We start from the raw sequence: 27,674 nt of genomic DNA, 5'->3' as shown, positions 1-27,674 counted from the left end.
TACTAATCTATGATAGATGTATGTTTTTTTATATATTCAATCTATATAAAAACACTTTGTAATGTAAAGTTGATACCTCGGTATCTTAGCATATAATTATATAATTATACCTACGCTTTGCAACAATCATAATGCTCATGGCAATAATTCAATTTACTATAGCATCAAATATGTAGCACAATTTTTCCATAAGAGGCGTAGGAGTAGATCATTGAAGGAGTAGGAGTAGAGATTGAATTTTCTTCGAATGAATGCCTCCAGGTCACCAATACTCATAGTCAAGTGTGATGGCTATGGGAAAACCTCCTGCGTTTTGTGGTTCTAAGGTACCTATGTCATGTTCTAAGATGATGAGGGAATTTATATTATAAAAAATATTTTTACTTATTTCTGCCTCATAACAGCAGTGTTACATGCTGCTGTGTTCTGGTTTGAAGGGTGTGGTAAGGCATACATTTCCGAGGCGTTCCAGCTTAGTCCTCAGGGGTAGCGGCGCATCTGTGGCCGATCTCAGGTAGGAATGTTTAATCCTATCTGGGGTTGATTACAGATGTTCATGAGCGGCAGTAGCCACTGACCATCAAGTGGACTGCATGCTTATCTGCTACTCCTATATTATAAATAATAAATAATAGTAATATGGTTTCTGTGTTGTTAAATTACCTTAGATCTCTTTTTTTTGTTTTCTTTATTTTACCATGACTCGATTGAATTATTAAACTGGATTTAATTGAGCAATTTCAGTTCTATTTAAAGTTTCTGTAGCGTACAAATTTTGGACTTTAATTAGTTGAATGCCTTCGACAAAAGTAAATCGATATTATGTTCATTAATTATTTACTAATTTATGCCTTCGTTAGACGTGCGTGTATCGTGTTGGTTGGTTGTCATTCAAAGCATCGACATTTGTAGCGAAGCGAAACGAAGCGAAGCGAAGCGTCGACTTGGGGGTACAGATGTCGTTAGGGAGTACATATCCGAAGCGTTCCAACTTAGTCCTCAGGGGTAGCGTGATGAATCGTTGGCCGAGGCAACGCATCTTTGTTCAGGTAAGACTAGTATTAAGGGTTGATTACAGATGTCCATGGACAACAGTAGCCACTTTCGATCAGGTGGAGTGCAACCTCGCTTGCTACTTATGTATTATAAAAATGTCTAATTTGTACGAGTTGACTCTTTACTTTAAGATCAGATATTTGTTCTCATAAAAACCTAAATATTGTTACCCATGCAGACGATAATATTCTCGTATGGTCGTGTACCTATAGTCTGCGGTTTACGAGTATATCTTAATTTATTCCTTAGAGCCTGTCTACATTCTATATTTGTATCTATACCTGCTGCAGATATCGTTAAAGTAACGCAAGAGTAAATACACCATATAATTAAATCTCATCTGTCTGTATTATTACCTAAAACTATTTCTATATATTCTTTGGAATTTGTAAGATTGAAGTGAAGTAAACGTATATAACATCTTAAATTTTACCTCAATGGTAACGCATGTAGGTACGGTATCTATTGTCATTGTTTATAATGTGATCATAGACATATTATCCTACTGATAGTATAATATATCTATGAATGTGATAGAGTCGTTTGAACTCATCAAACTGAACTCCATATAAGTTCGAGTTCCTATAGCTCTTTCATTCCAGATTTTATTCAGAAAATATGAATTACTTAGATTTCAACTGTTTGAATGTAATTATTGGTCTAAATAGGTATTTATCTATCCTCCAACACTGATTTTCTTATTTTTATCTAATATGTTTATTTTACAAGGTCTTAAAAAGTGTATCATAAAGGGTGAAAGTAATGTCTCATGGCATTCTCTGTACGGCATGTTAGCCCTAATGCCCTAGAGCTAGCTAATAAATAATGTCTTAATCCTATCGAAAACAAGATAAGAATTAATTGATTTTATTGATTAATTGCTTGATTAGGAGAATAATCTAAGTGATTGAATCAACTCGTAATACAGAATTTGTACTTTTATGGTCAATGTAGGTACTTCTATTCTTTTTTGTTAAATGCAATTAATGTAGGTAAAAATATTATTTTCAAATTAAGAGGGTAAATTAAACAACAACACTGATTAACAAATCGTGGATATTTAATGAAATAAAAATAATAAAAATGAAAAATAATAAAAACAGTTCATCTTTCACATAGTTACACGATAAAATTTGTCTTAGTTTTTTTGTTTCGCTATTTTGTCTCCTTACGTCCTCCGAAATTGAAATGTTAATAACTACTTATTTAATTCACAATTTCCTAAATACTGTTTGACATTTATCTATAAGTTTGATGTCATAGATTACGAAAAACAGACAGAGCATATTAAATTGAAGGATGAGATGTTATTACAATAAAAATGGTAATTAACAAACATTAAGGGTAAGACTAAAAGTAAAGCTGGCTTTAATTTTTATTGTTTTTTTTTGTATGCTCTATCTGCATTATTTTCGTAATTTAAGGACATATTGAGGTTATAAATGAGCATATAGTGGTTATACATCACATACATAAGTACGGAATAAATAAAATGTTTTATTCTTTTGTCATGAAATTTAGTTTTAATATCTTTTTCCCAGGAATAATCAATGTCAGATAACTTCGAAACAAAATGAAACCAAAAAGTCATTATAATAAAAAATAGATATCGTATAATGACTTATTGGTTTATATTAAATTCGGTATTTAATTTATTAAATTCGACTAGACCTTGTTCAGATGACATTTATGAAAATTAATCAAAACATTGTCTGAAGAGGGTCTAATCGGCTTATAGTTAGTCATTTCTTTAGGAGACGGATTTCGGAGACAAAAAGTAGGTATCTATTATAATTTACTTACAATTATCTAATATAAATTCTATTATAATTTACATTAAGTACGTATACTGAAAGATTTTACACTTGGACTAATTTAGGTACGAAGTGAAATGTCTTCCACGAATCAATAATCACAAGAACATTAATGTAAAAACAAAACTGGAATTTATTTTCAGTCTTAAAAAACAATAAGCTTCCTATCACAAAAATAAAGCAAGGAAATCAAGATCGAATGCATAAAGATATTTTTTAATTTAATAAATTTAAATACTAATTAAATATTGAAGTACCTTGTTACATTAACACCTACCCTTAAGATTTCCAATTTTGTTTTCTACAATGCTTAAAATATCGATTACAGGAAACTCACCGTTTTTGCCAAAAATTTTGTAATTTCATTAATTTTGAAACTATTGATGTTTATAAATAAGAACATTATAGGTAGGTCTTCCATTTACATTAAACTTATAATATTTACATTAGTTATCTAGGATAGGAAACATTTTCTTATTATTGTACAGAATAGCCTATAATTACGAAACAACTTACCCCGTAACACGTACTCTACTCGAAACTATGAAGATCTTAGACAATACTGGAAAAACTGTTTAATTGACACTATACAGCTTAAACTAAGGAATAAAGTAAATCAACATAGCTAACTTTGGCATTGGTTTCCACATTTACAATAAAACATTACAAAACAAAAGAATGTAACATAAGATCAAGTACAGCCTCCAAAGAAAACAAACATTCAAACCAACATTAACAACTCAACGGAATTTCTCAACACTGGCTCACACGAGGATATGTCACTAAGGATATATCGCTTAAATTAATGCCCTTCGATGCTAGGAATAACTGGGCTTGTATTGCAACGTTTGCTATATTAGGTTCGCCACACAATTCATTCCTTAAGACTAGAAATTGAACAAGATATCCGCAATCGCACGACAGTCACTGCGTTACGTTCATACTCTAATAGGGATGCAACAAAAAATTCATTTGTTGAGCCGTGCCTCAGAAAATCTGGCTCGGCGGCGCGGGTGGTGGCAGTCGAAGACCACCCCACGGGTAGAGTCACGACGCCTCGTCACGGCACGCGTTAGAGTCATCGGATAAAGCGAGCGGAGCACCATTACTTTGATTCACAACACACTTCCGCATATGTTTCTCTAGTGTAGACGGCACGGAGAACGGCATCTCGCAGAATCTGCACCGGTAGACATCTTTGCCGAGCCTGCCGTGCGTTTTCATGTGCCTCGTCAGCTTTGAGCTCTGCGCGCACGCATACGAGCACAACTCGCATTTGTACGGCTTTTCTCCCGTGTGTGATCGCCGGTGGACAGTTAAATTTGAGCAGTTCTTAAATACTTTGCCACAGAACTCGCACGTATCGTTGCGACGGCCATCTTTACTCTTGAGCAAAGGGTTTTGAAGCAACCCATTTCCACTGTTTTTAAGTCCGTCGAATATATTTTCTGGCGGACGCTGAGCATGTAATGTAGGGAGCCACCAACCTTCACCCCTGTCCATGTCGAGTTTCATTCGCTTGGAAGCTTCAAATGGGTTCTCGAAAGGGTTGAACAGGGGATGAGGTTGAGGTGGCATTTTAGCGAACTCCTCTTTCAAACGTAGAGCAGCTGTAGGTGGCATACCATTGGGTTTGTCAGAAGGAGGACCGTTGTTATTGTCGCGGTCCTTCGCTAGCTGCCATTTTAGTGAATTACCAGATTCTTGTAGTGCTTGCTTAAAAGCTTCACTATACTGGGCAATGTTTGATAGACCAAATTTATCCATTAACTCGCCAACTACTGAAGCTGTAGGCGGATGTGCTGGTATGGCAGGCGTTGGTTTCCGCGGAGGACCAGTTGGTGCGCTACTATTTGACACAGTCAGATCCTCAGCTTCTTCAACCTCTTCACCATCTTCATTTTCTTCCTCCTCCTCACCATCTAATTCCTCATCTTCGAGCTCATCATCTGAGTCATCTTCACCAGTATCACCAGCAGATTCCCCGTCTTCTGTATTTCTATCAGTTCCGCGGTGAACTTTCATGTGTCGTTTTAATTTAGAAGCCTTTTCAAATGTTTCGTCACATTCAGCACATTTAAAAGGTTTTTCACCCGTGTGAGTTCGTCGGTGTACCATTAAACTATTTTCGAATCTAAATTTCTTTCCACAAAATTCGCATGTATGTACAGCATCGTCATTATTACGTTTAACGGTAGGCGTGGAAGAAGGCCGTTCTGGCGGCGGCGCATCTGCCGTTTGTGGTTCAACGCGTCTTTCGGGTGATATAGTGCTGTGAGGCCTCGTGGCTTCTCGAGGCGCTTCCACCGTTCCGGGTCCGGCGCCCGCCGGTGGAGTCTGACCGACTCGGGAGGGCGACGGGGAAGCGAACGGCGGCGAATGCTTCCTGGGGCTAGGAGAGCTGGAATTGCCTGTGGCCGCCCCTGGACTGGTCGTACCGGCCAGTTGCCGCAAGCGCTGCGAGTAAAAATCCAGCTGGGGTTCTAAAGAAAGGGGCTGGGATACTGGTGGTGGGCGTTCTCGTCCCGATAGAGATGTTGGTATAACGGGAGGTCGATCCGCCGGCGATGGAAATGTCTGATGAGGTGGCAGAGAGTTAGCCGCTACGGCGGCTGCAGCTGCTGCCAGATTAAGTCCATGATGGCGAAATTGCTCAGATACAAGTTGTTCCATTCTAAACCTATGGTCATGGTGATTTGGTCGAGCAAATAAGGGTGCTGGAGGGACTGATGGATGAGCTAAGGGTGGTAGGCTACCTGGGAGTGGCATTCTTAAAAGACCCCCTACGCCGAACGGTGAATGCATATCCGGAGGTGGCAGTAACGGATGGTGTCGTAGAGACGGTGGTGGGAGTGGAGCGCCAGTAGACGAGCAGCCTGAACTCGATGAAGACGTACTCGACGTCGAGTGATTCTGCTTGCTCGCTTGCTGCTGAGGCATGGCTTCTACGTAGATTTTAACGCCATGCACGTGTTGTACGTGCTGAAGCAATCGCCACGCCGAATGAACGCGCGCCTTGCAAGTCGAGCACACGTAGTTACTCGGTTCTGTGGACAAATAGAAAAAGTTCAGAAATATGTTGCGTCGTTCAAAACAGATGGGAAGATGGAAAGGTTCGCCGATGGGAGATTTACAGCAATATTAACACGGGCAAAGTGTCTAGTAATAGCTCTCACATATCGTGGTGTGGGCCTAGGGTTGGCGCGCGGTACGCATGCTAAGCAGGCGGAGGTCCAAGGGCTCGGTACGTCGGCAGCCGTGAGTGATAGCCCCTTCGTGTCCCGCGTGATTCATGCACCTCTAAAATCTTATGAAATATATGCGGGCCGGAATCACGTACACGCGCGGGTTAAGACTGTTGATATTGAAATCTATATGTAACACTATCCCGGTAAGAGAAAAATGAATAGTGTGTTCATGTTACGTAGGCAACTTTACTTTTTATTCTATGATTTTTAAACTATTATTTTACATTATCTTTTGTCATAACATTTACTTCAACATTCAAAATATTACTATAGGATTTTTTTTATATTTTTCATTGTTGTTTCCTATAGATTTCATGTCAAAATGGTGATCTCATAGTTATGCAAGGCTTAAATATGAATTCATGGTTAAACAAAAATAGAAGGTGAATTACGCACATCTTCTGGGTCGTTCTGTTAATTTTGTAACTAATGCTGTTTGATTAATGTTTGTTTATTATTGTAATAGTTAATTCAATTCTACAATGCGTCTTAACAGATTTGTGACTCGGCCAGAAGGCCTCGTCAGTCACGTGGTCAAGGCGCGCTCGCCCGCACCCTACTTTTGACGGTAATTTGATTGCTCATTGTAAGACCGAGACAAATTTTATTGTGGACACCATTGTATTGTATTACGTCTCAACGAGCTCATAGTGATGGGAATATATGGGTTTTTTTATCGTAGAATCCTTAAAGATAGCGTTAATACGTTCGTAGTCTCAACTGAATTTGTGTTGGCCATGTATTGAATAAAACATCGGAAAAATTAACACTATCCATCCCTTTAAGTACCTACAGACATTTAACATTAAGTTTAATTTTTATTTTGAACTTAAGGAACCTTTACCTATTTGGTATTGCAAAGTTTTAGAAAAGTACAAGACTAATATTCTATGCAATACAGTTTCTGACTTTCACATACCTACTAGGTACACTATTTTCTTCGTAAAAAATGTTCAATATACAAATTATTCTTCACTGAAATATTTCTGATTACGATATAAATATTCAAGATATAATTACATTCAAAAATAAAGTACTGATCAGATGGTACATTCCCATCACTTTAAATAGTAGGCGCGCCCGATAAGCGATCTCGACTGTTAAGACGATTATTGAAATGTAACGGTCAGATTGTGACCGACCGGAAAGAACGCATCTACAGGAGGATGCTGAAACGAATATGTTACACAATCAAGTATTTCAGTTTAAGTTATGAAATATATTAAAAATAAACTAAGAAATTGAGGAAATATTAACACCATGTATACATCATACTAAGAATAAAAAATATTCGCATATAAAATTGAGAATATTAGAATAAAGAAGCAAAATAAACGTTTCATGATTTATTTGAATGAATGGAATCATTAAATTAATATTATAAATTTAATCATTATTATAAAATGATATTAAAATGTTTTTCTTTTCGTAGCACATAAAAATATTTTTTAAAAATCATAGAAATAAGAGTAGGTAAATTTTAATCAATCGTATACAGGGTGAATTTTTAAAACGGGCCTTCAGGGCCAAATCCGAAACTATAAGGATTAGCGAAAAATGCTGAAAGGAGTTACGAGGCCGATTTTGATAAAAACTAAAACTGCATCATTACTTTTTTAAAATAACTTTTTCCCTAGCCGGGAATCGAACGAGTTCATTTTGAAAAAAAATACACCCTCTATATTATTCCACTATCTGATAGTGTTGCTTATAAGGATCAAAATCTGGGAAGTAATGATAAATGACAAACTTAAGGAAAAGCCTCAATTTTAAGAAAATACATACTTTTTGATATTAAGTTGGCAGTTAAGTTCCCGCCATTCATCAATTTAAACATTTTGCATATTAACAATTTTTTGGCTCAATGTTTCAAATCATTCGAAATGGACGTTTTGTTCTTCAAGAATTTATATTTTTATGACCGACTTAGTTAAGGTTACTTTTAGGACCATTATAATAGATTTAACTTGCTATGGGCGGAGTTTCGTTTAATACAGATGTAAAATTGACAATTTGCGAGAATGTCTTTTTCGAGTCATATCCGAGTGATAACTAAACAAAGAGATATAGAAAATTATATTTACTGTTGAAACGTAGTTATAAACAACAAACAATAACAATTTACTATTTAATCACTTATCTATTTTTATTAAAAAATAAATCCTAAAAACGGCGGTAATTTACTTGCCAAACTATTACTTTCTCATACTAAGCCGTATGTCACGGTTATAACATCGAATAATTAGTTGATTAACTAACAAATTCTTCAATGGTATGACTTACGTATGTTTCTAAAGAATTACACATAAATCATTTGTTATGTATAATCCTTAAGGATTAGTATGGCAATGTATGGAAAAATATGTATTTTCATCAAAATTTTCCTTTTCCTTTAATTTGTCACATAACATTACTTCCCAGAATTTGATACTTTTAAGCGACACTATCAGATGGTGGAATAATATAGAGGGTGTAATTTTTTTAAAAATGAACTCGTTCGATTCCCGGCTAGGGTAAAAGATATTTTAAAAAACTAATGATGCGGTTTTAGTTTTTATCAAAATCGGCCTCGTAACTCCTTTCAGCATTTTTCGCTAATCCTTATAGTTTCGGATTTGGCCCTGAAGGCCCGTTTTAAAAATTCACCCTGTATACGGGTAGGTATCCAATATTCAATTCCTTTCATTAAATATGAATTTATTTATCAAATAAAAAACGTGACATCTTTGAACACCCTGTTAATAAATATTATGTATCATAATATCAATATATTTTGACCTTTTTGTCCAAAGCATTGTTCATTGTATTACAGATTGGTCATCGTGCTGCCCAGAAAAAAATAAATGTCCTCCTACATTACTTTCAAATTCAATATAACAGTATCTAGCATGTACCTTTGATATTAAGGGACTAGTAAAGGCCATGGAATTAACAGTTATCATAATAATACTACACACCAGACTAGAATATAGCAGCTACATACCAATGTTATGAGGTATAAGAGTAGCAGACGAGCAGGTAAGTGGCTACTGCCCACGAACGTCGTTAATCAACCCTAGTTAGGATTAGATATTCCTACCTGAGATCAGCCACAGATGCGCCGGTACCCCTTAGGACTAAACTAAGGAACGGCTCGGAAAAGTATGTCTCCCTTAAAACCAGAACACAGCAGCGCTAAACACGTTTTTATTAGGCAGAACTAGGTGTGGCGGTGGTGCTGCCGGAGTCCAACCACAAGGGGTTCTACCATTTTCAATCTGATAGCAACATTTTATAAATCAACGCCAAATTAAATTGGTGTTCTACCTAAAGTGAGTCACATATGAACGTGAGGACTAAGTTGGAACATCTACCCCAGCACCATCTTATCAAGATGCATTAATCCCACAAAAACTCCCTTTGAAGACCATATCGATCACTGTCATAATAACATCAAAAGTCAACGGCAGTAGCCTTAACGAAACACGATTGGTAGAAGCTTATAGATTACGTAGTAATTTGAATCCGTGATACGATCTCTCGTTCGCTTTGTGTGTTATAATGGCGATAATTAAACAATAAAGCCGTGTGGGTGATCGGATTTGGATTGTATTGGTTCGTATTGGTCTCGGTTCGATGGTTTTGAGGTTTAACGTGTGGCAATGGTAGGTAGAGCTTACTGTTGCGATGAGCGGTTATTTGTAATCTGTTGTATTGATTCATTTTTGTGTATTCACATTGGGTATTAATAGATAATACGTATTTAAAAATGTGCCTACTAAGAACCTATAGTTTTGAGAGAGATTTGCTGATTGAATGTAAAATAACTTGTAAAATTTAGTCTAAGTATAAAGGAATACAATTTATACAAAATCTATGACTTTAATGTATATATTATGCTTTTAAATTGAACTTTATTGAAGTAAGTTATAAAAATAAAGTTTTGCGATACATAAATTAACAAAGAATCATATTCATAATAATAAATATGCAATATTTTTATGTTGTAATTATTTTATTAAATAAATTGCATTATCTTTAAAAATGTAATATTTAGACCTATCCAGTTATATTATCCTTATACGCCAGATAAATTGCTCCTCAAAGGTTACGTATTAACTCCCAACCCACATGATAGATTAATAAAGCCTATATTTACGGCATTGTCCATAAAACAATGCAAGACATTACTGTCCGCGCTTAAACGGCCTCCCTTAACGCATCCGGTGGGGGGAGTCCAGACGGGTGGCGTTTAAAAATTTCACCCCCACTGGCTTGTACAATGCCATAATCAACGATCGCCTTTTGAAATCGAAACGGTTGTTAAACTTTAGGCTTGGGTTGCTACACCCGTCTGCGTTTGGTGGATTGGGTGTAGACTGCAGACTTGACTTTTCGGTTTATTTTAGTCGATGGTATCATGTAAGTTAAGTGGCAGATAGACATTTGAAATTAAATTTAAACAGAAGTCCTACCTGAAGATTCTTCTCCTGAGATAATAATTTTATTTGTACCTATGAGTGGCCTTTTTTTTTTTGTTTTCGAGGGGGAAACCTTCGAAAGGTACTCGGTGCCGTGGGAGCGACACAGAGTTATGTGGGATTCTTACCGCACTAAAACCCCCCCGGTGGCCGTCCTCGGCGCTGCGTAAAGGACTCCGGGATCTCCAGAGGAACGCAACCGGAGTCCTCTTAGCGCGTTGCCCCGTCGGGCTCCGTCCAGGTGAGCATGCCGCTCGCCGCACTGTCTGTTGTACACGACGGTATGCGACCACACATACCGCCGTCCTTCCCGGGGTTGCTGGCCGGGCGGTTTGAGCTCCCACTCTTACCGCCCGCAACCCCGGAAGCCCCTTTTAGTCGCCTCTTACGACAGGCAGGGGATACCGTAGCCCTATTTTGGTCCCGGAACTACAGGGACAACCTATGAGTGGCCTATCACATCCATCAAGTCAGAATTCATCAATGGGAACATAGCTACTATAACGAGAAATAAGTGTGTAGGGCATTTATTCTTCAGGTCTTTTAAAGCCTTTTAGTGGACCTCAAGTCCTGTGTTGAACATGAACCTCCAATGAAATAAGTAAGAAGAAGACCTACAGTAGAAGATTTTACAAGAAGACATAGTTACCCCGTTTCCAGGATTGAATCCCTTTCATGGCAGTTGAATCACAAAATTAAATCACTTAATCCTCTGAAGCACGGAAACATTAATGATAATTAGCTAATAGAATCCATTCAACACCAAGGATCGGTGTTACTTAACTTGGCGGATCGTTTTCAATTTGTTAGTGGCACATAGCTATAAGCGCAGTGACGTTAGTAGCTTTATAGGTTATATAAGGCTTGCCATCATCCTTAAAGGTATCCGTAAAAGTAAGGTAAGATAAAGCATCTGTGGCCTTCTTTAGGTCTATCCTATTAATGGTTTCAAATGGCCACAGACGGCAGTAGTCACTTACCATCATGTCATTGTGTCCACATGCAGATTAACGTAATCAAATACCTAAGGTAGGAAGGAAAGGAAGTTTTGGCTTTGTTTTAATTGAGCGGCAATATCGATAACCACATTGGCCCTAGAGTATTTAAAATGACAAAGAATTCTCAAAGTAATTTAAGACAATCATTAAAAAATGGTCGCAAATTAGCATTTCCATCGACATCTTCATCTTACTCCGCTAATAGGTGGCATAAATTCATTTGATTTAATTAATCTTGTCTTAGATCTTTTTTACCGTCGAGATTGATATCTGAATGCATAAAACGTGAGTTTTGTTCATTATCTGTCAGTAAACCGCCATTCGCGACATCATGAAGTACTTTTAATGAAGCAGTAACGTGAAAAGACTCTGAACATCCGAATTTTAATGTTTAAATTCCATAGAATGTCAAACTTTTGTTCGAATTGGGTATGTCAAGCCAAGCATGGAGCTCCAAAGGATAATCTGGACCAAACACAGGATAATGCATAGACCTAAATAAAATGTGAAATGTTTGAAACTTTTTCTAATTGTATAAAATATACATGCAAATAAGTGACTTCAAACTTTTCAAACAGTTTTATTTTTTTCTTTCTAGCTTCTTCATGTTTAAATTGAAATAATGGGAAAAACTCATTTTGTATAAAATCAATTGCTATGATCATTACAATATGATATGACAAATATACAGATAAATTGGCATTCATCATTTTTCACCTCGATATTAAGACGTTTGTAGGAAATTCTTTCAAACGCCTGGCGTTACACTCCGTACTTTCTTGGGCAGAAAATGTCGTAAATAAAATTCCGAGAGCGCTAGAAAATATGAAATCTCAGCGGTCCATATAGTACGTTCGGCCGGAAGCCGACGGCGCTGTTTCCGGCCGACAACAGTTGTTCGCACACCAGCGCCTCTCGCGGACACCGTTAGGAACTACAGTTTGAGACTGCCATAGACATGTTTAAGTGCTATGTTGCACAACTATGCTTTGGATATAAAAAGGATAAAGTAAGAATTTATTAGTTTATTATTATTGTTTTTTTTTTGTTAAGTGCTATTATTGTTCGAAATATACGGGTAGGTAAATATTAATTAATTTTATCAATTAGTAGAATCTGATTAGAAATACTAAGTTAATAATATTGTTTCTGAGAGGTTTATTATGGTACAAAAAAGTTATTTAATTTTGAAAAATCCGTCGGTATTATAAGCCCTAGAAAATTTAATAAAAGCAGGTAGGTAGTAGGTACAATTCGGTTGTTCTCAATGTTTGTTTTCGGTCTGAATAAAAACAACTTCAGTTCAGGATTTATACGAAAACTTTTTAGAAGGAACTTTGCAATGTATTATCCAATTTATTTCAGTTAAAGTAGTGTTTGAAAATTTAGCTTTAGATAACAATTTTAGGTATGTTTAGTTATTTTTCGAAAGGTAAGACAAAGAAGTAGGTAATGCTATTTGTAAAAAGTATTTTTTTTGTTATTATTCATTTGTAAAACGCCCTAAATAATTATAATGTAAATTATCAATAAGATACCAATATATACAAAACTTTAGGTACGTATTATTCATTTAACTTGCAAACTATAATCGTAAATACATGTATTTATTATACCCCGAATTATTAAAAAAATATATATGTTATAGTCAAAGTCCGATACACAGTCTCTTCGCGGAAGGACTGGTTTATCCTAGGTTTGGCCAAAGCCATCAGGCAATCCCCGAAATACATTTCAATTTCGCCCTTTGCCTGAAGTATTTTTAGTCAAACCCAGGAGCTCCTAACTTTTCAGTCAAACGTCGAAAGTAAATTATTCTGTTTCGGTTTTGGCCTAGTCAATCCTAGAAGCGACTGCAAAACTCGGTCAAACGTTGATCTGAACATGTTTAAACAGGTTCATAATGTCTCTCGCGGTGTTCCGACCGATTGTTTTGTCATTTCATGTTCGTTCATTGAGCGTGCGGGCGTGTAATTGTGTAAAATTGAAGATGAGTGAGGTTAGGTTAGGTTAGGTTAGGTATGGTTAGGTTAGGTTTTTTTAAATTATTAAAACAATAAACATCAAAATTTTAAAAATGTTATTTTTTTATACCTAATCTTACAAACTAACCTCCGTATATTCCAAAGCATTTATTTATTTATTTTATACTTTATTGCACATCGTACAAAAGGTGGGCCTAATGCCACACGGCATTCAAAGCATCTCAAATATAAAAGTGAAAATCACGTAAGCTGACCAATCAGGTGTCAGAACTGGCAGAGTTAAGCGGTTCTTAAGACTTGAAAGCTGCTTAAATGATAAAATACTTCCAAATATACGAAGATAAGACACTTCATACCTATATCGGAGTTTGACTCGTCAAACCCCGATTTAATAAAATTGTGCTTTGACGTTTGCCTGACCAAATTAGTCTCTCCCAGGTTTGACGAAAATTGTTTAGTCAAAGGCCGAAAATTTACATTTGTTTGGGCTTTGACTAAGTCATTCAGTCTGACCTGAGGATTGACCAGTCCAACCTAGGAGCGCCGGAGCTTCGGAGTTTGCCTATAACATATATACACAATGATCCAAAACGAGTATTAAATATATAAAAATCGCTCCAATACACCAAGATTCTAACACCATTAAAATCCCACAAAAAAAGCAAGTTTCCAATCGAGAAATACCGAGAAAAACCTTAATCATTGCGACTGAAAAAAGGTGTCCTATTTTCAAAGCTATGCGATATTTATAAGAGCGGGGTGAGTTCGCCATCGACTTGTTATGCGACGGATGTCCGTCGCGCCGCTGCGTTGAATGACCGCCTTCCCTTTCCGCCCACCCCCTGGTTATAACCCGAATGGTGCAAATTGTGACCCATAACTGGAGACATGTTACGTCGGTATGGAAAATAAAATTTGCAGATGGAACATTTCACGCGCACGGCACGAGCGTCACAAAAGTCGAATGGTTGCGACATTTATTAAAATTAGGTGTAATAAAATTAGACATCGGTAGATATAAATAGCGTAGGCTTTAAGAATTTCATGTGTACGAAATTAAAATGTAGGTCAATTATTGTTTGTGACCTAAGAGTTTTAGTTTAACTGGCGCTCACATGAAAAAATCAGCCTTGAGCAATTTACAATACGTTTTTTCTATCCATTTGCCTTTTAATTTCCTAATTATTCACTATATGACGTGGAAAATAGCCTTGTTAAATAACATATGATTATTGTTGGCATTAGCCCATTACTATCCCAATGCTGAGCACACGTCTCCTCTCAGAATGAGAGATGACCATAGTCCACCGCGCTGGAAAAATTCTAATTGTTAGACTTCACATACCTTTCGAAACTTTTTTTATGTTATAGCTAAAAAAATCAGAGGTTGCCTGTAATGCCGATGCGTGCCTGGAGTTTACCTCGGACCCCTCGATTGAGAGGCAGAGTTTCAACCACTACACTATCAATACTTAATTATATCAATAAGCAGTGACGTAGGTAATTATGTTTATTGTATATTGTCTTAATTGTATATTGGCTTCATTTTCCAAGAACATATTTTAGATACTTTTTGCAGCTAACAGATCTGAAGTTCGGATGACGCATGCATTATGAATGTGAGCGTCTGGGACAAAGTAAACATTTAAAATAATGAAATGACCGATACGACCGCGCTGACTGTACACAAGTGTTTTACAATAATACCTACTGAGTTAACAGTACAAAAAGTGACCCCGCACCGACAAGTTACAAGAATTAAAATTTTGCTACGACTTGTTAAATAATGTAAAATTAATCCTGATACAACAATGCTAATTGTAATCTAATGTTCTCAAAATATTCATTTATGCCAGACATTACTGCTGCTTAATGCTGTACACAAAAACGTAAAATTGTAAAATTTAAGTTTCAACAAATAATTGCTTCGTTATTGTTATTACGACTACATAACATATGAACTACCCAATTTAAATTAAAATTTCCTATACCAACTTAATTTAAAAAAAATGTTATCATCACTTACGTAAATTTCTAGAACTATAGGTACTGCTCGTTGATTGATTTAATTCTTTTTTTTTCTTTTATAACTATGCAGCTCATGTCTACCATAAAAGCTGTTTTAGCTTTAAATCTAATTCGACGCCGATTTCCTTTTAGAATTGCCTTACCTAAAGGCTCGTTATAAAATCATAAATTCAAGATGGCGTAACCGCACCCATTGCGATCGGCAGCTAAATTGTGATTTCTGTAAACTATCGAGTTACTTCACAAATTGTTTCGAACGCACCCTCCCTGAAATCAGTTACGCCTATGTAAATAGGGCGTGATGTTATTGATAGCTCCACTAAGTTTCATAATTTCGATGTTTTTGACTACACCCTCCATAGTTTTCTATAGTAGTCCACAGTTATTACTTAAAAAATTGTAATAATAATCACGAACAAATTAAAATTGTATTTCTCTTTAAGTGCATTAAATTTTATAAAATCAACAGAAACATAGTGTCTTACTGAAATTAAAGATAAAGTTGCCTAAATTTTCAAATACCTTCTTGCTAATGATAAGACGAAAGTTGAAAAATCATCAAATTAATTAACGAAAAACAAATAAATCTAGCTAACTTTACTTTTTTACTTTTCATCGTATTAATAATGAAATGAAAAATATATTTCAACTTCACAAATCATTCACCTACACCCAAACCTAATAAGGGGCCCAAAAATAACTAACACAACAAATCCAACGTCTACATCTATCCCTAGAACCATTCCACATATGTCCAAAATCCTCTTACGAGACACCAAAATGTGATCTCCGAAATTGGTCCACGACCGCCGTTGCCCAGATGCGAGGGCTATTTTAAACTCATAATAACCGTTGTCGACACGTGTGTGACGACCATTACCACATATTACAAAAAATTGAGGAAAAACAATAAAACGATGCAGGGGAAGAGTGGGGACATCAAAGTGGACGTGCTTTAAAATTGATTTCTGAAGTAATGCTTGTTGATATTTTTGATTAAATAAGTAACAGAGTTATTGCATATACAATTTTAGGCTTCTGTGTAAATGTAGAAATAGATTAAATAAATTAATTAATAGTAATTGGTCTATGAAAATAAATATAATTTTATAGGATGAATGAAAGTGAAATTTTATAGAATTTCAGTTTTATTAATGATTATTATTAATGGTTTTCAAAAACAAGTATACAATATATAGTAAGCGTTACATAAAAGTTAACTATAGTGTATCAATTTCATGTTAAGAGTAATGATGAATACGATTGTATCAAAATATTTGTAGTTCATGACCAAGACTATAGTAAGCACACCAAACCAATACCACGAATGCGTATAAATATTCCAAAACCATTGTCAAACATATTTCATACGCATAAAGCATTGCTAAGGGCAAAGCAATCTATCATAGCATAAATCTATGATATATTTACACACAGTGAATGCATTATCACTATTCCTAAATCAGCTATCAACGGACTCTTTTCACTAAAAGGGTGAGCCTCACTATAGAAAAGGTTGACCCTTCATAAAGACTTATCACCTCATATACAAAATAAGGTTGTACTAATCCCGAAGATGACAATCGATATGCGATTTTGAGCATCCTGCGTTAAAGATCAGTTTTCAACAAGCATCTCGCCCAAGATGGGATCTGGTCGAAGTTAGCGGTAGTTTTTTCTCAACAATCTCCTCTCGGACTTAACTTACGTTATCTCACCCACGAACGTCGCAAGGAATAGAACCCGCAGACACATAATAAGGACGATATTTCTAAAGAAATTTAAATTTGCCCGCAAAGGTCCCGAGATAGGATTAAAGATTGGGCGTCGAGATGGCCCTTTGTGGCCGACCCTTAAGAAAACATGTCTTGATATGTAAATATCTTGGACGGAACTTAAGATATCATTTACGGGGGCGATCAAGGAAACGGTCTATGAATGCGTAATTAGACCACAAATACGGGGGATTTATCTAAAACTCTGTCTCGATGAAACTCTTTTGTGGTAACGTTTATTTTGCATGAGCGGGTAAGTAGAAAGCGTCATTGTTTAGACTTCGCTGACCGACGTTTTACGATGCGGTAGACCGTGTACGTTCAAGTTTAAAACGATAATTTTTATCAGCGAGCACTGAGAGGGGTCCCGCGAAATCGATATGGGTATCCCTTTACCGTAGTATTATCATTATACGCAGGGTCAGTTAAGAGACTCAGAAAATGCTGTCAGTAATAATATTTACAAATTTTCAATTATTATGATATTATATTTAGCATATAAGCCTAGTACAGGAAACCAATACTAAATCCTCACAAACATTATGCCTATATAAATGTTAACCTGATCTCGATCCAAAGGGATTGAAAGGATCAGAAATCTATGTCCGACAAATATTTAATGAGGCCATCCTCACCATTCACAATTTGAATACAAAATACCTAGCTGGCCCGACAATCCTTCATTAATTTGTAAGCCAAACAAAAGAGAACAAACACTGGACCCACTGAACACTTGGTCCAATATTTATTTTGATACAAGTAAATGACGACCATCGGTTCTCCGGCGTTTTGTGATGGAAATAACTACGGCGAAGACAACTTGTGAAAACAATGTACATGTAAAACCGTTGTTTGTTAAGATCTACAGTAGCTAAATAAAACAAAAATGTAGAAATACCCAAAACTAAAACTCAGAGCATTTACTTTAATGTATCCTGTTTATGAGAGTTAAAGTGCATTGTATAAAGTAAGTATGAGTATTGGTTTCATTCTAAATATACCCAGGAACCACACAGTCAAAGGACACGCGATAGGCACGAGACAATCTTCCCCTCACCTTTCACACAGAAAAGACGTCACATCCAAAATTAAAACCCACTTATTTAAAACCCGCCACTTAGACACCTTCCCGACCGTACAAAAACTAAAAATATCCTCGTCCATTGTGTCACGCTCAAAGAAGTTCCGTAGGTCACGGAGAGCGCATGAGCATGTACAACGTGTCAGGAACACGCCAAACATTTTTTATCTTTGAAAAAATTATAAAAGACCGCTCCTGACAATGGAACCTCAGTAGCATCTTTGACAATTATAATATCAAAATCGGCTTTGTCCAAACAGTCGTTAAAGTCAACGAATGTCACTACAATATTGGACTTTAAACAAGCAGACGAACTGTTGAATATTCAATCACCGGTTCACGAAACTTCACTTCTTTTGTCAGTTGTACAGCCATGGTTAACATAAGGGTCATCACAAAAGGCACAAGATAACAATGCGCATACGTCAATCGTGTGCTCATGCAAAAAATTTTTTTCTTCCAAAACATCCCCTTTATCTGCTACAGCGATGGGGTTAATTAATATGTACAAAATAATACAATTAAAATTAAGATCCCTTTTTTAAGTCGGCACGAGGTCACAATTCAACTGTCACCATGAGAATTATACCTTTATTTTGACAATAAGCTGGAGTTTAGTAGATTTATAGATGGGTATGCATTGTTTCTGGTTATCAATTTGATATAATATAATATTTTATTGCAACGGGGCCCTCATGCGTTATTGAATGTAGCTGGTTTGACAGCTCACTTGAAGGGGTTAATATGAACGTTTAGATAAACCCAATAATCCGAAACAACTGGTGTTGAAGCAAAGCTGCATTTGACGTTTAGACGATAGCGCAATCTTATTATGTGTCAGCAAGATTTCTTTATTGATATAAACAAAATGGTCTATTTTATGTTCCTTTTCAGTACCCTTAGTATGAGTTTTTACTTTTTTACAAAAATTACTGCTTTTGTATTTATTTACATATTTGCCCATATATATCCAATCAGCGCTCCCAGCGGACGGTATCAGAACTGATTGGAAATGTATGCGAAATACAAAAACAGTCATTTTTGTCAAAACGTAAAAACTCATATTAAGTGTAGGAGTTTGGTCTACAAGTTTGTATTTCTCTATCAACTGCGAATACTTTGGTAGGTAATTTTGTGTAAACTGTTCCGACCGCTTATGCTCCTTGTACAAAGCGGTTGACAAAATGCGGGTTGGAAATTTTGAACGGTGCACAATTTTCGGGTTTAAGAAAGCTTTTGTTGTGCAACGGTTTAATACAAAAGTGTCAAATGACGGCACATCTGCTCGCACAAAGGGTTACGCTCGGATAGATTATTTTTCGAACCACCCCCGCAAGATCGCTCGCTTATACAGATGTTCCGTCCTCTAACTTGAATGAGCTTTAAAGCTTAATTTTATAATGAAACCGTTATTCCCGTTAGAGGCTCTATCTTGATAAAGGAGTTCAGATTCTCACATATGTACTTCTTAATCTTATGGTAATATGTCTTATAGAATTTACTGAACTATATTCCTTTTAAATGCTTCATGAGAAAGAATCGTAACCTCCCAATAATACTACTTTTGAAGACTATAATATTAGTAAAAATAATAATTTCTAGTTCTAACACCCTGTAAAACTATTTCTATATGAAGTGACGCGATTAAGCCAGTATCCAAAATATATGGACGAATCATGACGTAAGCATTCTCTGAACGGCGTCCAGCATTGTTATTGTGCAACATCTTGCACGTTATAGGACAAAGGAGACTGAGGGAAGCGATAAAATTGTCTCCAAGGGCCAAATCCTTTGAACTCGTCAACGGATTGTAGGAATCATTAATAAAACACTAAATACTGGACAGAAAAAGGAAGATGACGCGGTCGTTTGAAATGAAATCTTTTCTATATTTGGAATGGGCGTGAAAACGTATCATTGTTGGATATATCAAATTATGCTTTGTATGGATTAAATTTTCAATGTCACGTAGTGGCAATCAAAAGTTTTTTTTCTTTGATAATACGTGTATTTTGTACAAAGTTGTAATATCTCTTTACCGAACTGTGTAAGGTTATATTTTGAAGCATATGTATGCACGAGTATGTATATCTCATATTGTGGCACGTTATACAGCCTATAAGATTTTATGAGGTGTCGTTGGATGCTTCTTAATTATGGATTGGCTACGTTTTTAAACAGTAGAGTTTTTGTTTTTATAATAATTGTTAGTTACAAGTAACTTACCGCTATGCATGGTGTTTGATTCGGCGTCCGCCATCTCAGTCCTTGATTTCTTTTGGTGTTCAGGTGACTCCGAGGTATCCATGTGCTCCTGTTTTATTTTGGGCTTAATATCTTCATCAGGTGAACTGGAAGGCATTGGTGACGTAGATGCCCTTCTCTTTGGCGTTGATACTCCAGCATCTCCTTCTGTTAAATAATAATTAAATGTAACAATTTGTATTGAATTACTACTGTTTAATCTAAGAGTGAGCACTACATTTGAACTTTATAATTTAATCCTATAAACAAGCTGTGGGATAGAATTTAAATTAATATTAAGTTTCAAGTACGTCCCCAAAGACTAATTGGTAGATAAATATAACTATTCAATTTTACCTACGTAAGTAATTCTATTTGAGTGTTATCAGTTAAAATAGGGAAGTATATTACCTTCTAATAGCCTTTTAGGTGTACTCGATGCACCTCCATCTTCTAGAAGGTCTGGAGGGGCTATCGAAGGGCTTGCGAGGGGTGGGGTGTGCACCCTGCTGCTGGGTGGTCTTCTAGCAGTTAGAAGTGACGGTCTTCTGCCACTTGAATTGGTACTTGCCACTTGACCAGGCCTTGAGCCATCTTCTTGGTCAGAATTGGGTCCTGGAAAGATAAATTTAGTAAGTTTGTTGGTACGTATAGGTATTACTTTCATATTCTTACGTGCTTTAGCAGATGACTTTGCATTGTATTGTCTCTCTAATATGATTATCACTGATTTAATTTATACATAATAAAATAAAAGAACAAGTGGAGTAAAATATTATACATTTCTGGGTACCTTTAACTAACGTTCTTTTATAAGAAAAAAAGAGTAAATGATATTTCGTTTGCAATAAAAATATATAAGTATGCGTTGTATTGATGAAGTAGGAAGTTTTAATAATAATAAAGTATAATTATTTCCAGAACGTACCAGCACTGTAGCAGTGATAGGAAGTGAGGTCCTTGTCACAAGACGAGACCTTGTGCTGGATGAACCGGACTATGTCAGCGAGGGCGAACGCCCGGCGACAGGCCCCGCACGTGAGCGTGTCGGCGGGCACGCCGGGCGGAGAGCCTCCGCCTTCTGCCGCGCTGTCCGCATCCGCTGGAAGGAAAGGGAATATAAAAAATAGGTAATGTCTGCAATAAAAAAAGAAAAGAAAAAGAGAGATAGATAATTAAACTGAGGTGATACTGAAAGAAGGGAGAAGAAAGATAACAATAGAGGTAATTTTGAATCTATATTGATACGCTACGGAGTATGATGTATTCTTAATTTATCGCAAAATATTTAAGTGTATATTATTATTATTATTATGGAATATTATTCATAATATTATATAATGTTATAGATATGATAAATTATCGCCAATGACAATGGAATTGTTTTTCTTTTACAATTTTATAAAGGTTATGAAAGGCCGATCAATGTATATAACATAGTCTTTTATTCTTTTATTATAGTATTTTAATTATGTATATATGTAATTTTGTATATAATTAAAATACTATAATAAAAGAATAAAAGATTATGTTAAAATTGCTTTTTCTCTTTTTAGTATAAATGTTTACTCGCGAGAATTCACAACATTGGCTTACTGCCAGACAGAAAATGTCAGACGGGTCAATGTTGCCCTTTTAACAATTATTTAATCAAAACTTTACTAATATTAATAATCATTTTACAAATAGGTTTAGTTTAATCCATCATGCAGGTCTAGTATTGATTGGTAGACTTCACTATTTTGAAATGATGGTGTTTTTATTCAAACGCGGACCCTAGGAAGAAGTAAGGAATTTGGTACACTTATACTACATGTTTTTGAAAAAGATATAACAAACGATCACGTAGCTACTGGATGGTAAGTGGACATTGTCCAATAACGTTGGATTCCAAATAGTTCAATCATGAAGTCAGCCCTAAGTGAAAAGCTACCCTTTAGGTTTAAGTTAGTATTCCTTAAATACTTACTTATCACACTTTTTAAACCAGACCACTACACTGCTGCTTTACTCATAACAGGAAAACTATACTCATTATTACTATTTATACATCGTTCACTTCAAAGTTATTTATAATATCGAATAAAGTTTTACACAATTAGCACAAAGCCGCGTCTCGGCAACTCGAATTATTTGAACAGGTGACAAATGGCAGGGTCAAAAAATAATTTGCCACGACCGTGTCATTATAAACACAGGTTTTGGGATGACGGAAGGCCGATTTTAAACCACGGATGACATATGGACTATACCCCTCATTGCAACCCATAATAACAGGGTAAGTTAAAGAAGTCACGGTCTTAAGGTGTCAGTTGTATTGACCACTTATCTCTGAATGCATAATGACAGTCCTTCTTGTGGTCCACTTGAAAGGGTTACTTTGTTAGGGCTGGAAAGTTAATAGCATGAACAGTTGCTGTCATAACACCTTTTATGTTTTCGTGTCAATGGAGATAATTGGTAGCTCGGTTTGGGTGCCCGCTCTCAATCATATTTAAAAAGTGAATAATATTTTTAAGTATTGTTTGACTTTAAATATTATAAGCTTTTCAATGTTATACACCAGTTCGCCCAAAAAACAGTGTTAAGTGATAATATGTATTTTTAGATTTTGAGGATGTGACATGGTCCTCTAAACATGACATGGTCCTCTAAATAAAGCATTTCAACTAAGTCTTCAGGCGTAGCGTCGCATTTATGATCAATCTTTCATATTTACAACGTAACATCAGATTGAATGTACGCATCGGATATCTTGAATTCTTACTAAAAAATGGAAATAGTTATATATAGTACTTAATATGGCAACGACTCAATCGACGCCATTTGCAATCTGAAATCTCGTGCAATAAAAATCCCGCTTATGTATTAATACGACTCATTTCATACGGGGCACATACCCATTAATTGCCTAATAAATAAAGGCGACACGGCATCGACGCCTAAGAATTATAAAGGCGCTTTCATATTCAAGCGGGGCACAATTGGCCGGTACATCAAAGGCGTTCACGAGCTAATTTCGCATAAGTACTATGCAGACGCCCTTACATTCCGTACGCTCTTATTATTATTATTTTTCCTTCAATCTCTTTGTGAAGAAAAGTAGGCCGTACTTTCTTGAGTACACAGGGGTCGATTGTAACCGGAGTATTAAATTAATATAGCAAGAACTACATGGTTTGATCGCTTTGTTTACCGTGTCCTATGTGTTTGTTTAGGGGGTTTGTTATGTAAATGTTACTTAACAGATTCATTTAGGTGACGGCTCGTGGCAAATGGTTGTTTTTTAATCGCTTCCGTAAGGAAGTTTGAACGGTGTCTTCCTGATTTGGAACGGCTTGTTTGAATTGAGATGACACTAATTGATGTTTACAAAAAATATTACTTTTGAAATGATGGCACACTTCCTAACGAAACAATAGGTATTTTTAGTTTACTATTCATTATACTTTATATTTTTCAGTATTATTTACCTTGACCTCCATTGATATTTATTTGTAAATTGAAGTAACTAAATAAGTGGAAATACCTCACAATATTTTATTTGCTTTTCTTATTTATAAACTTATCATAATTGAATAATGATAGTGACGTATACAACTGAAATTTGAATACAATAAACTTACAAATTGCTACCTTGCTAACTACATTACTTAGACTAAAACCGCCTACAAACGGTCAAACCCGTAAATCAACTAAACAAAATTAACCGAGCGAAATCACCCGAACTACACCGAACCCTATTGGTGTGTACGCTCAAGGAAATTTGATATCGAGTGCAAAGTATCGAACAAATCGCAGGTAACCACGCCCTCCGCTCGCCACTGGACAGTGGTCAGCCTACACATGCGCAAACACCCACGCTGTTTTCCACTGTACTGATTTATTAGGAGCTATTCAAGGGATGGTATAGCTATTTAATAACTCAATGCAAGTTAAACTGTAGCATTGTACACCCGCAATAATACAATAGTGATTTATTAGGTGTTGTCCAGTTTTGAAAGGGTCGATAACGTTGTCCCACTTACGTATAAAATAGTTAACAACTATTGAAGATACTTCAGTTTTTAATAGGTAGACAATATTTTATAAAAAATGTTGTGAGTCAATCAAATAGTTAAACAATTAAGTACAGCGTAACAAGTCTGAATAGTAGGTAACTTTTTAGTTGATAGGTTTTTTTTTTTTTTTTTTATAATATAAGAGTAGCAGACGAGCATGCAGTCCACCTGATGGTAAGTGGCTACTGCCGCCCATGGACATCTGTAATCAACCCCAGATAGGATTAGATATTCCTACCTGAGGTCAGCCACAGATGCGCCGCTACCCCTGAGGACTAAGCTGGAACGCCTCGGAAAAGTCTGTCTCCCTTACCACACCCTTCAAACCGGAACACAGCAGCGCTTAACACTGCTGTTATTAGGTAGAAATAGGTGTGGCGGTGGTGCCGCCGGAGTCGAACCACAAAGGGTTCTACCACCATTAAATTCTTTAAACTAATTGTATAATAAAAATCTTTAAACTAATAAGAAAATAAAGTATAGGTTAAACATTCGGCTGAAATTATACTTTGTGAGAACCGAAAGCATAAACGCTTCTACAGTCTTTTTCTAGTAGTAACCTTTTACATTCAACCATTATGATTTATAGTGTATTAGCTTTCAAAAATATGATCGAGACTACAAAAACAAGAGTGTTAGTCCACGTGTGCTCAAAATGTGAACATCTACATTATCGCTTGATTTATTGAAAAGTTTTGTCTAGCCAGCTCCTTGCCTCAGGTGACGGCTGGGGGAGCCACCCTAGGACTGTCAAAAGTTTAAATTAGCTCGTTACGACACCGTGTGGCATGCCAGTTGAATTTGTGCTTTGTTTTTTCAACTCGGAAAAGGTCACCACACGTGGGTACGAGTTACTTGTGTTAAGGAACTTTCGACTCGGCCGTCGTTGTCGTATAAATTATTAATTACATTTTGTCCCGACGTCACTGCAATGTAACAGTGTTAATTTGAGAAACTTTGTCTAATTTATAACAAGTAGCACTCGTGTTTGCTTTTTACGCTCTCGGATAATCGGGTTTTCTGAGTTTTATACGTATGTTCTCTTAATTTTGTGTTAAAATTCAGTTTATGTATATTTGTATGCATAATTCTCGAAAAAATAGTCATAAAAGTGTTCTTAGGTCCTTTTTATCCCTATATCCTCAAAACTACAAAAATCCTTCTAAATTATCCGCCTAAATTCAATTTTATTATTATATATATCAGACGAATAAGTGGTACATTATTTACTTACATACTACCATGTACTTCCCTAACAGTTAATATCAGACTGAGTTACCGAAGAGTAGCTGGTTCAGCCAGTATTGTATAATTTCGAATATTTATAAATCAACACAAAATGTTAGGCCTATCATTCATTCGTTTACACAAATCTATGAATGTGCTCTGATATACAAAGATTGATAGCTATGTGTTATCGTCGATTCAAACAAAAAAATGTGTCCGATTTGACACAACTATGACCACCGTGGCCGATATTAATTGGCAGGGGATCAAACCGCCCCATTGTACTGTGCCATAGAAATCGGTCGTTTTTCACGACAATAACTCCAAATAAAAATAATACTGAGCATTTGCGGGGGAGTGCTGATTGTTACTCGAAGCGCGACCCAATGAATGTGTAACCGGCATTAGTTTAATACTTTTAATATAACGCTCTGTAATTTCTTTGTTCAGACTATGCTACCACTATTAGATGTTCATAGTTCGCGTAAAACTGTTAGTCCGCTCTGAATATAGAAATGAATCGCGTCGCCATAGTAAATTGTATGACTACACCTCCTCGCAACAACTTCAGAACGGACTAGCAGTTTGGCGCAGACTATACCGACGTAATTGAAGTAGGTACGTGAATGGGGTTCTATGAGTGGTTTATTTTAAATATGCCTGTGTTTATATGAGGATGATAAGGACATTTAAAGTAATAACAGCGAAATTAGTATTTTTCTTAGTTCACACTATTGATTTGTTTTTGAACTTAAGTTTCTTAACTGTAATCGTGTATAGCTTTTAGGTTAATATAACAAAGAAAGAAAGAAACTTGCATTATGTAAGAAGATTGCAACACACAATTGTAAGTTAACAAATTCTTAACTATGCTATTATTTGTAATTTATAATTCATAATGCATTATACATAACAATTATACACTAAATAATAATTGCATCTTACGAAGCGACGGTCAAACCGACCACAAAAACGTAACTTCTGCGTACATATTATGTAATTATTTTTATTCCATACGTTTTAGAAGAAAACGCTCTTTGTTTTACTATTTTTCATATTTATTTTCCTGTACGTTAATACAAATGTAGACTCCCAAACATTGTGCAGGAAAATAACCTGAGTAAACTATTATTACCAGTATTTCGACTGTATTTATCACATGCTTTTCTCTTAATAAGTAAGACACAGGCTGCCATTTTTTTTTAAGTAAAAACTTCTTTAGCGGCATTGTGCACTTTTTGTGATGAGTAAAAAATGTTAAATTCACGTCAGAACACGTGGTCTGGCCGAAAATTCGTAAGATGTATTAATGTAATATAATGTAATATATATATCGTTCAAAATTATTTCCTAACCATGCCAAAATATCAAAACGCACAACATTAACAACTTATTCAAGATTTATTTCTTTCGGCACTCCCGGAGTGCAATCCTTTTTTTTTTTGTTAAATTACCGTTGCCATTGATAAGCAATAATAATATTGCGTGTTTTGTTGTCTGTTTGTGTGTTTGCGTGTTTAAAATTCCACCGCACGAATTTGACGTCAGCCTTTGATAACCTTATTCAATGGCTTAAGTTGTCGGAAATGGACATTCAGTTCAAAGCCTTTCGGTATAAAGCCTTGTCGGCAAATTGCGATTCGGTCCTTCTCTTTTTGTTTATAATCTGTGCGGATGTTTTATTTGTGATTCTTGGA

At 35.9% G+C, this 27,674-nt stretch overlaps 1 protein-coding gene across 1 annotated transcript in view; it reads right to left on the bottom strand.

Moving 5' to 3' along the window:
- Window positions 1-2,094: 2,094 nt before the first annotated feature.
- Cph (BCL11 transcription factor chronophage) overlaps window positions 2,095-27,674 on the bottom strand; it is a 51,150-nt gene continuing 25,570 nt past the window's right edge. The window contains exons 2-5 of the mRNA XM_073081139.1: window positions 21,618-21,791; window positions 21,101-21,304; window positions 20,672-20,857; window positions 2,095-5,917 (exon numbers count right to left, since the gene is read on the bottom strand). Coding sequence (XP_072937240.1) covers window positions 3,918-5,917; window positions 20,672-20,857; window positions 21,101-21,304; window positions 21,618-21,791 — 2,564 coding nt within the window. The 3' untranslated portion in view covers window positions 2,095-3,917. The remainder of the gene's footprint in view (window positions 5,918-20,671; window positions 20,858-21,100; window positions 21,305-21,617; window positions 21,792-27,674) is intronic.

This window comes from Epargyreus clarus, unplaced genomic scaffold (assembly GCF_041222505.1).
Source record: "Epargyreus clarus isolate Ecla_fem2 unplaced genomic scaffold, WU_Ecla_fem_2.2 ptg000001l, whole genome shotgun sequence".
NCBI lineage: Eukaryota > Metazoa > Arthropoda > Insecta > Lepidoptera > Hesperiidae > Epargyreus > Epargyreus clarus.
The sequence above is the reverse complement of the archived record's forward strand: the minus strand, read 5'-3'. Positions and strand labels throughout refer to the sequence as shown.